Source organism: Camellia sinensis, chromosome 10, assembly GCF_055761805.1.
Source record: "Camellia sinensis isolate YWXY chromosome 10, ASM5576180v1, whole genome shotgun sequence".
Lineage (NCBI taxonomy): Eukaryota > Viridiplantae > Streptophyta > Magnoliopsida > Ericales > Theaceae > Camellia > Camellia sinensis.
In genome coordinates, this window is record NC_138970.1 from 178,111,000 (window position 1) to 178,123,055 (window position 12,056).

General features: G+C 35.3%; 1 protein-coding gene across 2 annotated transcripts in view; it reads right to left on the bottom strand.

Moving 5' to 3' along the window:
- Positions 1 to 11,601, bottom strand: part of URE (urease) — a 31,080-nt gene extending 19,479 nt beyond the window's left edge. For both annotated transcript variants that reach the window (XM_082892917.1, XM_082892918.1), the window contains exons 1-10: positions 11,391 to 11,601; positions 11,100 to 11,256; positions 10,319 to 10,392; positions 9,655 to 9,700; positions 9,082 to 9,187; positions 7,230 to 7,372; positions 6,420 to 6,530; positions 3,942 to 4,105; positions 3,433 to 3,811; positions 3,237 to 3,345 (exon numbers count right to left, since the gene is read on the bottom strand). In XM_082892917.1, the coding sequence (XP_082749043.1) occupies positions 3,237 to 3,345; positions 3,433 to 3,811; positions 3,942 to 4,105; positions 6,420 to 6,530; positions 7,230 to 7,372; positions 9,082 to 9,187; positions 9,655 to 9,700; positions 10,319 to 10,392; positions 11,100 to 11,225 (1,258 nt within the window). In that variant the 5' untranslated portion in view covers positions 11,226 to 11,256; positions 11,391 to 11,601. The remainder of the gene's footprint in view (positions 1 to 3,236; positions 3,346 to 3,432; positions 3,812 to 3,941; positions 4,106 to 6,419; positions 6,531 to 7,229; positions 7,373 to 9,081; positions 9,188 to 9,654; positions 9,701 to 10,318; positions 10,393 to 11,099; positions 11,257 to 11,390) is intronic.
- Positions 11,602 to 12,056: the final 455 nt, after the last annotated feature.

Here is a 12,056-nt window from a genome sequence, read left to right on the forward strand (position 1 = left end):
TCATAATCATTCTCCTTCTCGAGGTAAGTTGGATCCTCGTTCTCTCTTCTTAGGTTACTCTCCTACTCAAGAGGGGTACAAGTGTTATCATCCTCCTTCTCATAAATGGTTTGTGTCCATGAAAGTCACCTTCTTTAAGTCTCAATCCTACTTCTTGTCCCGTCTAGTGTCCCAGTCATCTCTTCAGGGGGAGTCTTGGAGTGAAGAGACTCCTATTGCTTCTATTATTCCTGATCCAATACCACCACCAACGGTACCTATTATTGCTCCTATTGTTCCTAACCCAATACCACCTTCAGTGATATCTATTACTAGCAAAACAAAATTCAATGTTGCCAAGAACAGAGAAGGGTAAGTCTATGTCAAGGATAAAGAAAGGTAGAAAGTTACTTTGATACAAAAGATCATTTCTAATTAGTCACTGCCGTCTCCTTCTCTTGATGAAGGTTCAGGTATCCCTGAAACTTTTGATATTACTACCTCTGAGTCTGAGCCCACTGATCTTGATATCCTCATTGCCAAGAAAAAAAGGTGTGAGATCTTATACTCATCATCCTATTTCTAACTTTGTGTCTTATTCTCATTTGTCTTCTTCATATAAAGCCTTTGCGTAAAAAATTTCCTCTGTTAGCATACCTAACCATTTTTAGAATGCTCTTACTATTCCTAAGTGGAAACTGGCTATGGTGGAGAAAATGAAAGCACTTTATAAGAATGGCACTTGGGATTTGACTGAGTTACCTAGGGGCAAACGAACTGTGGGATGCAAATGGGTGTATACTGTGAAGCACAATGCAGATGGTTCAATTGAGTAGTATAAGGCTCGACTTGTGGCAAAGGGTTTCACTCAGACCTATGGGGTGGACTACCAAAGGGTTTCACTCAGACCTATAGGGTGGACTACCAAGAGACACTTGCTCCTATTGCAAAGATGAATTCAATTAGAGTACTTTTTTCTCTGGCAGCTAATCTGGATTGGTCACTTCATCAGTTTGATGTGAAGAATGCTTTTCCTGCATGGTAACGTAAAAGAGGAGGTGTATATGAACATTTCTCATTACTTTGAAACTCTTCAAACTAAAGGTAAGGTGTGTCAACTTCGAAAGTCATTATATGGCCTCAAACAGTCCCCTGGGGCTTAGTTTGAGAGATTCACTCTGGCAATGCTAAAATATAACTTCAAACAGAGTCAGACTGATCATACTCTGTTTGTTAAACATTCCTCTCATGGTAAGACTACAACTCTCATTGTATATGTGAATGACATAGTGCTTACAAGAGATGATGTTAAGGAAATCCCTTTGTTGAATAAGTATTTGACCAGTGAATTTGAAATCAAAGACTTGGGAAACTTGAAATACTTTCTAGAGATTGAAATGGCTAAGTCTAAAGATGGGATTTTTATCTGTCAGAGAAAATATGTCCTTGACGTGTTAAAGGAAACAAGGATGCTTGGAAGTAAAGCCTGTGACACACCACTGGAACCTATGAAGCATGGGTACTTCGAAAAACATACCATATCCGTACCGGGTACTTACCGGCATATGATACTTCGTATGGTGCTTCTACATACATACCAGGTACACAAAACACGTACCTAAATTTTTTCTTCTTAATTTTCGGCATACCTAGACATACCTAGTATATATCCAAGTTGTACCATACCTCAATTGAAACAATATTTTTTTCTACTACAGAGATAAAACTCTTGTCATTAAACTTCTTTTTATTTTTAGTTTTATGCTTAGTATAATTTTAAAATTAAACTATGATTTGTAAGTTATTTAATATATTGACATTTAATTTTGATTTATACCTTTACTTTTGGCATTAAGTGTTAATTATAGGTTGGATCTCAACAAATTAAACCATTTAATTAATTTTTGCATTACTTTAAATTAAAAAGAAATATTTTTTTACAAGCGTACCAAGTTGTACCCGTACCTTATTTTTTTTAGATTTTACCGTATCGACGTACCCTGTATCGTACCAATACTAGTACTCATATCCGTACTTGTGCTTCATAGACTAGAACCTAATTAGAAACTTTGTGATGATAGTGGGGGAGTAGCCGTTGATAAGGGGAGTTATCAGAGACTAATAGACAAGTTTATTTACTTGGCCTATTCTCGTCCTGATATTGCTATTGTCGTTAGTATGGTTAGTCAGTTTATGCATGCTCCTCATGAAATACACTTGGCGGCAGTTATGAGAACTTTGAAATATTTGAAATCTTCTCCTAGAAAAGGTCTTTATTTTGCCAAACATGATCATCTTAGTGTGGAAGTTTATACAAATGCTGATTGGGCAAGATCAGTAACTGATAGGAGGTCCACTTCAAGGCATTGTACTTTTGTTAGAGGCAAGTTGGTTACTTGGAGAAGTAAGAAACACATAATGTCGTTGCCAGGTCTAGTGCAGAGGCTGAGTTTAGAGCTATGACACAAGGTGTGTGTGAACTCTTATGGATCAAGTTATTATTTCACGATCTGGGAATTGACTAGAAAGACTCCATACGGCTATATTGTGATAATAAGGCTTCCATTAACATAGTCCACAATCTTGTTCAACATGACAGGACAAAACATGTTGAGAGTGATCGTCACTTCATCAAAGAGAAGCTCACTAGTGGCACAATATGTACTCCATTTGTAAAGTCATGTGAACAACTTGTAAATATTCTCACCAAGGGAGTTGGCAGTAAACCATTTCATGATATTCTTGGCAAACTGGGCATGAGAGATATCTTTACATCAGCTTGAGGGTGAGTGTTAAAATATATATTAGGATCATTCTATTATTTGTTTCCTTATTTAGATTATATGTTGATTCCTTAATTAGTGCCTTAGGACTTTCTTATTCTATTAGTTGTTATTTCCTTATTCTGTTATTTCCTTATTTGTGCCTCTAAGGTTTCTATTGTAAGCTACGTGTTATCAATACAAAAGGGGGTGATTGTCTAATCATTCTCTAAGTTAGTTTTCTCTCAAACAAACACTTTGGTCAATTAAGAACTATCCTTACTCTAGGTTTAAGAGGTTGCAAAGTAAGAATCAATGTTGAGGCTTAGGAGGTGATGTGATAGAAATAACTTGAACCTGTAAATATAATTATTCAATTTTGAATAATATACTCCGTGTATTAGAGTAGATAAATTTTTACTTACAAAAAAATATATATAAACTTTCACCAAAAACTTCCCGACCAAGTAACTCTCAAAGATGTAGAAATCTCACCACTTGATATTGCTTCGTATGCCAATTGAGGGCAGATGAAGTGCACATGACAGTCTATTGCCCCTGCTGTTACAATCATTCCTTCTCCAGCAATGACCTCAGTGTTAACCTGATCAAAATAGAGGGAAGCATTAGTGTTAACCTGATGTGTTATCATACCTCCACCATTGTCACTACGGTGTGACAAAGTACTCACCCCAATAATCATGTTGTCCGATACACCATCCATGACATCTGGGTTGCCTGCTTTGCCAATGGCAACTATTACACTTCCTTTAATTCCAATATCTGCTTTGAAAATTCCTGTATAATCAATTATCAAAGCATTTGTAATAACAGTATCTAGACAGTCAGCAGCTGGATATCCAGAAGCCTGCCCCATTCCATCCCTTATAACTTTTCCACCTCCAAATACGCATTCATCACCATAAACTGCAAAATCTTTTTCAATTTCTGCAAATAAATCAGTGTCACCGAGCCGAACTTTGTCACCGACAGTAGGACCATACATGTTAGCATAGGCCTCACGAGAAATTGTATAGGTAAAAGATCCTCCTTCCGTAATGACACCTTCACTGCAAAATCAGTTTCAAGGCATTTATTTTATCCATGACCATTGCGGCAGAGAAGCTAATCTAATTTTCAAGTAATATGAATCAAACATGAAAACAAGAAGTAAAAAATTGCTTGGCCAATTTTCTAAACCTGGCGTTTGGCTCTTCAGAATGCCTAAATTCTCTTGTGCGGACAGCTTTCATCACTGATGTGACATTGGCATCATCAACAGGACCATCAGCAATGTTGTTTCCTCCTCTGATCACTTGCTTACCTCCAATCCTTACAAGAGTAACACTTTTCTTATCCCCTGGCTGGCCAACCAAACAAAAAATGGTACAATCCTTAAATCCTTACATGGGACAGATTAAAGTGTAAAGTAAGATGCGAAATGAGAACAAATCAATCAGTAACAATGCAAAGAAACTAGATTAATTTGTTCAAAGGTCTGATCAACCCAATATTAAGTAAAAGGACATAAACCCAATTCTCTGTTCCTTAATCCATGGCCATTATGCTTTTTCTAGGACACCTCTCCTTATATATAGCAAGTCATGTTGTTCTCACAACCTTAACCCATGTTCTTCTGGCCTTCATCTTGTTCTCAGAGAACTTCCCAATTAAACCACTTAACTCCCACCTATTAGTGCAGTCAGAGGTCACATTTCGCATCACTGAATCAGGTTAGACTATTTCCTCTCTCATGCTTGCAAATGATGGTACCCTTCAATTCTCTTCACTACGTCCATTTCTAGTTTTATTATCATTCATCTTTCTACACGCCCATCCCTCTATTTTCATCTCAATTTCATTCTTTAGGGACATGTTACAAAATTTCCCATCATTCTGTACCATATAGCTTCACCAGGTCCAAAAACTATCTTATAGAGTTCTTTATATTCAAGAGGTATATAATGATCACAGAACATTGCAATAGAAAGTCCCCACTCCACTTATCAGAAGAAGAAGGAAGTGCCCACACCATCCATCATTCTCTAGTGCCACAGGAAATGATTAATCTTAAATACATGTCTACCTCGTAGACGCTGAATTTGGATTCAAGATTGGAAATGTTTGGGTAAGAAGGGGGTTGCTCGATTGATTAGGTTATTTAGCAAGATTTTGTTGACTAAGAAAATGCCAGAGGAGTGGAGGAAGAGTATTTTAGTGTCAATTTATAAGAATAAAGGAGATGTCTAAAATTGCAACAACTATAGAGGAATCAAGTTGATGTATCATATAATGAAAGTGTGGGAGAGAGTGATGGAACGTTATTTGCGAAATATAACAGAGGTGTCAAAGAATCAATTTGGATTTATGCCTGGTAGGTCAACAATGGAAGCGATCTATCTTTTGAAGAGAGTAATAGAAAAGTATAGAGAAAATAAAAGAGACATTCATATGATTTTTATTGATCTTGAAAAAGTATATGATAGAGTGCTTCGGGATATAATCTGGTGGGTGTTAGATAAGAAATGGATGACAAAAAGCTACATTGATATGATTAGGGACATGTATGAAGGTGTGGTGGTGACCACTATTAGATCGCCGGCCGGAGAGGCAAGTGAATTTTCAATTACTGTGGGGTTACACCAAGAATCAACCTTAAATCCTTATTTTTTTGCTTTAGTTATGGATGAGTTGACCAGAAATATTCAGGATGATGTTGCATGGTTTATACTTTGTGCAGATGATATCGTGTCAGTGGATCAGACTAGAGAAGGAGTTAACACTAAGTTGGAAACTTAGAGAGAAGTACTTGAATCTAAAGGATTTAGAACAAGCAAAACTAAGACAGAGTATATGGAGTGTAATTTTAGTAATAGTAATAATGGAAATGGAGGAGACATGAAGATTGAGAATCAAGAACTGCCTAAGAGTGAATTTTTTTGTTATTTAGGATCAATTATGACAATGACTGGGGAGATTGAAGTAGATGTGATCCATAGAATTAAGGCGGGTAGCTTAAGTGGAGGAGTGCATCTGGGGTACTATGCGATAAACGAATACTCACTAGATTAAAAGGAAAGTTTTATAGAACGGCTATTAGACCAGTAATGTTGTATGGGATGGAATGTTGGACAACTAATAAACAACATGTAAATTGAATGAGTGTTGCTGAGATGAGAATGTTAAGGTGGATTTGTGGCAAGACTAGAAAATATAGAGTTTGAAATGAGTATATTTGCGAATAGGTAGGAGTAGCACCGATAGAAGATAAGTTGAAAAAGAATAGATTGAGATAGTTTGGTCATATACAACGGAGACAAACAAATGCAGTAGTGAAGAGATGCAATATAGTGACGATAGAGGGAAGTATTAGGAGAAGGGATAGATCTAGATTGACGTAGCCTAGTGTAGTAAACAGAGATATGAATTTCCTTAATTTGACTAACCAAATGGCCTTTGATAGAGTTGAGTGGAGAAGAAGGATTCATGTAGCCAACTCCATTTGATGGGACTTAAGACTTGGCTTGGTTTGGTTTGGTTAAAATACTTCCAGGCAAAAGACTATGCACGTATAAAAATGAAACATAAAATTAATATCTCAACTTATTCTAAATTGTTTTAGGAAGCATCGTACAGGTACAATCCAAATTTAAATCAGATGAGGTTAAAAGGTCCTACCTCAAATCTCGTAGCTGTTCCTGCTGGTATATTCAACCGCATGCCATGTGCTTTGCTTCGATCAAAAACTAAGAAGGGATTCACCTCAATAAAGTGATAGTGGCTGCCAACCTGAATGATTTTAAAAATCACCATTATCTTCACAAAAGATTTCTCTTGAATATAACAGCATGAACTGTTGATTAGGTAAATATAGACAGAAATCAGAAACATCACATTATTTCAGCAGACACTATAACACTGATTGGAATCCTTGAAATAGGTTGACTCCATGAAATGTGAATGCTGCAAATGACAATTAGCATGAAAGGGAAAGGAAGTATAAATTAATTGCAGCAAAAACTATTTAACATCTGATTTGGCACCAAGTGCTTTCTTTATGTGAATTATCAAGATCTTATCAAATAGACCTCAAGAGGGCTAAAACAACAAATTCAAATGGTTTAGACTTGTTCCACCAACAGCCTAGACTTCCTTTTTCTGCAAAAACCTTAGTAAGCTATAACCAGGAGATTGACTACAGCATTGTTTATATGACGGCAAGATCCTGTCAAACAATCAAGAAATATGCAAAGCACTTTTGTTCAGTATGATAAGTTCAATGTGTATTTAAAGGAATCACACTTAAGTTGCATATTCAAACTTCTCAAGTTGCGAGTGAAATGTAAGCTTAATAATGGAGTGTATGGTTCTAACATGCTTAATCAAGTAGAGATTTTTAGCATTGTCAAGTGGGATAAACCAGAATGGGGAAAAACAAAGAAGTAAAGATGCCACAAAAATAAGGAAACATATGTTTAAGCCAAGCACCTGAATTGGCCTGTCTCCTGTGCTAGTGACTTTGAGGGTTACAGCTTTCCTTCCATGATTAAGGGTAATACATCCGGCTCCATACCTTAGCTCACCAGGGATTCTGTCATCTACTATGAGGAGAAATTTGTCTAGTGAGGGAACTGCAGAACCAACATTCTTCCATCAATGCCGTTCAGAGACAAATAAGCAACCAATTTATACAAAATGTGTTTCACTCTGATAGTGTTTGTAGAAGCTAGTGTGCGTAGTCTACTAATTTTTCACACATTAAGCATATATGCAAGAATTCTGCAAAATGCAAAATCAAGAAATTAAGCTTGGCCATTTGAAAATAAATGTCAAGGGGACAAAATCCAGGATTGTAACAAAACAATCCGGATAGATTCCTTCTTCTTTACTAGTGTTGTTTGACAAACAGTAGCTTTAAAAGCTTTAATTGTTAGATAATGGGGACACAGAGGGACATGCTTCGGGACATGGCAGGCCATTATTTTAATTTATCAAATCTAATTTTGGGGGTCATATTATAATATCTACAAAACATAAGGGTTGAATTTAAAAATAAATATAGAACACATATCAAACCATCAACTACACAACACAGATCTAAACAGTGGTAAAGTTGAGAGATTGGCTTCTGACGATTCATGGAGCTTAACACAATACAAATCTAGTTTCTTGTTGATTAAAATTTAGGTTTTTTTTTTTAATGTGAAATTAGTTAGTTTTCATTAATTTTGGTTGTTTATGGATGTAATATTTATATACATAGCAAAAAAAGCCATACACTCATTGTGTCCGTGTCTTGATTTTTTTTGAAATCACCATGTCCTGTGGCGGCCATCTCCGTGCTCATATCCGTGCTTCTTAGCCTATTGCCTGACTTGCTCAATCTCAATTCTCAATGATTTAACTAAAACTAGAATTGTTTTTTACCTTTTATCCAAGCCAACTGTAAACATGTTTTAGAGCTTGATGTTATATCCAAGTCTATGTTACTTCAAACATTAAGCGGAAGAGCAGTATGGTAGTACATATTATGCAGAAACACACAACAAAGATTTTAGTCAGGTAAATTATTTCGCTTGTTAGTGCAAACTTTTATACAAGGTCTTCTCTTCTACTTCTTGCCTATAAAGAACTAAGAAACAGACCACTGCCACACCATTTTCAAGAAGCTGAGAGTGACAAGGCTAGTAAGCATTTCTTTAGGGAAATTCTAACATGCACACCCTTGAAAGGAGTGCACCATATGCACCCCTAGTTATGTCATTTTCTTCTTTAGTTATGACATTATTTTAGTTATGACTCATGAATTCTTTAGTCATGCCTCATGTCATGTTTGGTTATGATAATTTTTTTTTTTTTTTAGTTATGACTCAAAAAAGTATGAAATTATGCTATTTTCTTCTTTAGTTATAAGGTACATATGGTACACACCTTGGAGTGTATACCATAGCCTTTCTCATTTCTTTAACATCATGGTAAGTTTTAAGTGTTCAGAAACAATATTAGGAACAACTCTCATTGTTCAACGTAGAACACCACACTGCATGAATAAGTGGCTTCACATTGTTGTTCAGAAAATCACTTCATACACAAGACGGACAGGAAGCATCAATCTCAATAAGTCCAATGGACAAACAACTTGAAAGCATGTTAATGCCCAAAATCCTTCAAAAAGTAAAAATAATTCCATGCATCAATGTCATTCAGCTACAAATGCATGTACTAGTTTAAAACTTTGTAATATTTTCTTAGACTACTTTTCAAAAAATAAAAATAAAAATAAAAATCATTCATGAATACAGATCTCGTACTGCTGATTAAACCATACAAGAATCCTTACCTGGAAGGAAGGAACCATCTAAAGCCAACTCCAGATTTCCATTTTCACTAGCTATTGCATCATGGATAGTGATTAACTTTGTCCCGTCGGGAAAGGTCCCCTCAACCTAAAGGAAGAATCAGCAGGTGATATTTGCTTAAATAATAAAATTGGTTTACCTCTGAAAAAAGAGAGGGGGGGCAAAAAAAATGAAATGGGAAAAAAACAAAGAAAAAAATGCCAGAAAGTAAGCAGTTGAAAAATCTGACAATTCCTATATCATGAACAAGAAGTTCACAATACAAAAGAGTTTTGTTCCTAAACAGAAAATATATCACCCTAATGGTCATAATGCCTATTAGTTAGTCAGATGATAACTTCTGATCCAGAAGGCACAAAAAAAATTGAGAATGACAAGATTATAAAGCAGCAGATAAAACACCTTCGGGTGAAGCAGCTATATTAACAAAACAACAAAGAGGATTCAACATGTGCTGACACAAACCGTCAGTGTAAATCATTAGATTGTATGTTACTGTATCAGAATAACAGAAGAAGATATAATAATCACTACAAAATCAATAAATTTAGTACCTGAACAGAATGCAAAAGGTGTGGAACAGCTGGAAGAACTTGTTTCCTGTTGACAGGGTTGAACTTTCAGATCCAGTATTTTCCACTGAGGGTGAACAATTGTAAAGGAAATTTTGTTGCATGTTCAACTGTAAGTTTGTAAATCACCAAGTTTCATTGGCCACGTAATTTACAGTAAGAAAAATTCCAGTCAATTTTTCTCTACTCATTCCATATTGATTATTAATAAACTTAAACAAAATGTTTTCTGGAAGCTAAACATTTTCACTTATTAGCACCTTGGGATATTAGTATTGCCAGAACACACCCAGTTTGAAAAATAATTTTCATTATTCCCTTGTATGATAACTTCAATAAACCACGTTAAGCTGAAAAGATGATGCAAAAAAACACTAACTGGTGTCAGAATTCCAACAATATAACACGTGAGCATTTTCATTACTGAAAAAACCATTTTTTTGGACCACCATATGCTTCTTCTTCTCATTCTTCACTGAATATTTCAAACTGTCAGTATATCTGTTCTGTCAATTACGATTGATGCAAACTCACAAGATCAAACATTCAACAACAAAGATGAATTTCCCAGTGCCTATATTACTGTAGAATGGTAATAATAACATATGAATAAAAGAAGAAATTTGATGAACAATACAGATCATACCTTCCTAATAATTGTTTCCCAATGTCCATCAACTCTGCCACTGTCTTTTCACCATCACGAACAAATTCCAAAATCTACAAACAGGACCGAAATACAAAAGGAACATCAAACATCCTATTCCAGAATAGACTTGAGGGTTACAATTTCTAGATTAAAACAGCATGATTCTGTACATGTGCAACTAAAATTCCATAAAGCTTCAACACAAATACATTGGGACACCAAACTAAAAGACTCCATTTTTCACTGTTCCACTATACTTAGGCTGTGTTTGGTTGGGGGAGTTGGAGAGGGATTTGGAAAGGGAAAGAGAAAAGATGTATAAAACTAGGTGAAATAGATATATTTTATTCACATTTCACCTACATTTTCCCTTTCCCTTTCCCTTTCCCTTTCCCTTTCCCATTTTATTTATTGATATTAATTTTTTTATTTTTTTATATTTTCTTGTTAATTATTACTAAACAAATATGAAAATTAAACATGTATGATACAATAGGGATCCATCAATTTAACAAATTCTATTACTTTTAACTCACTATGTTCTTTTCAAAGAACTGAGTAAACATTTCATCCTTGCAATTACACTATATTAATTCTAATTTCGTAAACGAAGTAATACATGACTTTGAGTATCAACACTTCAAAATTAAGTAAATGATGCTTCAAAATTAATAAGAAAAAAAAAACAATTAAGAAGTATTTTATACATGTCCGCGAGTATCCAACCCTATGCAATCTTTCTTTCTTTCTTTTTTGAAAGTTTAAAATTTTCACTAACCTGTGTTGCTATAAGTGCCACAGCTTCAGTGTAATTGAGCCTTAAGCCACGAGCAAGACGCTTCTGAGCAAGATATCCAGCATCATGAAGCATAAGTTTCTCAACCTCTCTCGGAGTCAGCTTCATTTTTATTTTATTTTTTTTGCAAATTCTCACTCTGAAACCACAACAACAATCACAACTCACAATCAATCACAAACAGAATCGAAATTAAAACCACACAAACACATATCATAAACTTTAAATTGATTAATAATTATCTAAATCCACAAAAACAGCTTCGAATAGTACATTTAGAGCTCTCGATAGATCGATAGAGTTATGGAATTGAGGGAGTTGAGATTAGGGCATGAAGAGGTGAGAGAGTAATGGAGTCGTAGCTGTGGAAGTGCAGAGTGAGTGCGAGATGACGAAGAGGTTTTTGCTGCTCTGTTTGGCTGTGGGTTTTGTGGCAGCTAGCGACAGCTTGCGAAGGTGACGGAGGGAGGGAGGGACCGAAATTGAAATTATTTGAAACTAAGGGATTACTTTAGAATTACCCAAAAATATGGGGAAAAAACAAGGGAAATTCTATTTTCACCACCCTGATAAACTCAGTTGAACACACTTAATGAAAAATTAGATTAATAACAATTATATCTTAATTAAAAATTACTATAATAGTCATTGATCAATACTCCTAATATTATTTATACAAATTCTTTATACACATCTTTTAAAAATAAAAATATCACAATATACACTTTTTCTTTTGTAGTCACTTTTCTGGGGTGCTCTAACATGATATTGCAATCTGGGTGTCGTCCAACTAGCAAGGTTTCCTCGAATTCTTGGACTCGGTCGCTATTTTTAAGGGGATTGAAGGGTTTGAGATCAGGGACTGAAGGTAGATTGTCGAGGAGGAAGATGTTCTTGAGGATAGTGTTGTTCTTGAGGACAGTGAATACAGGGATTGTC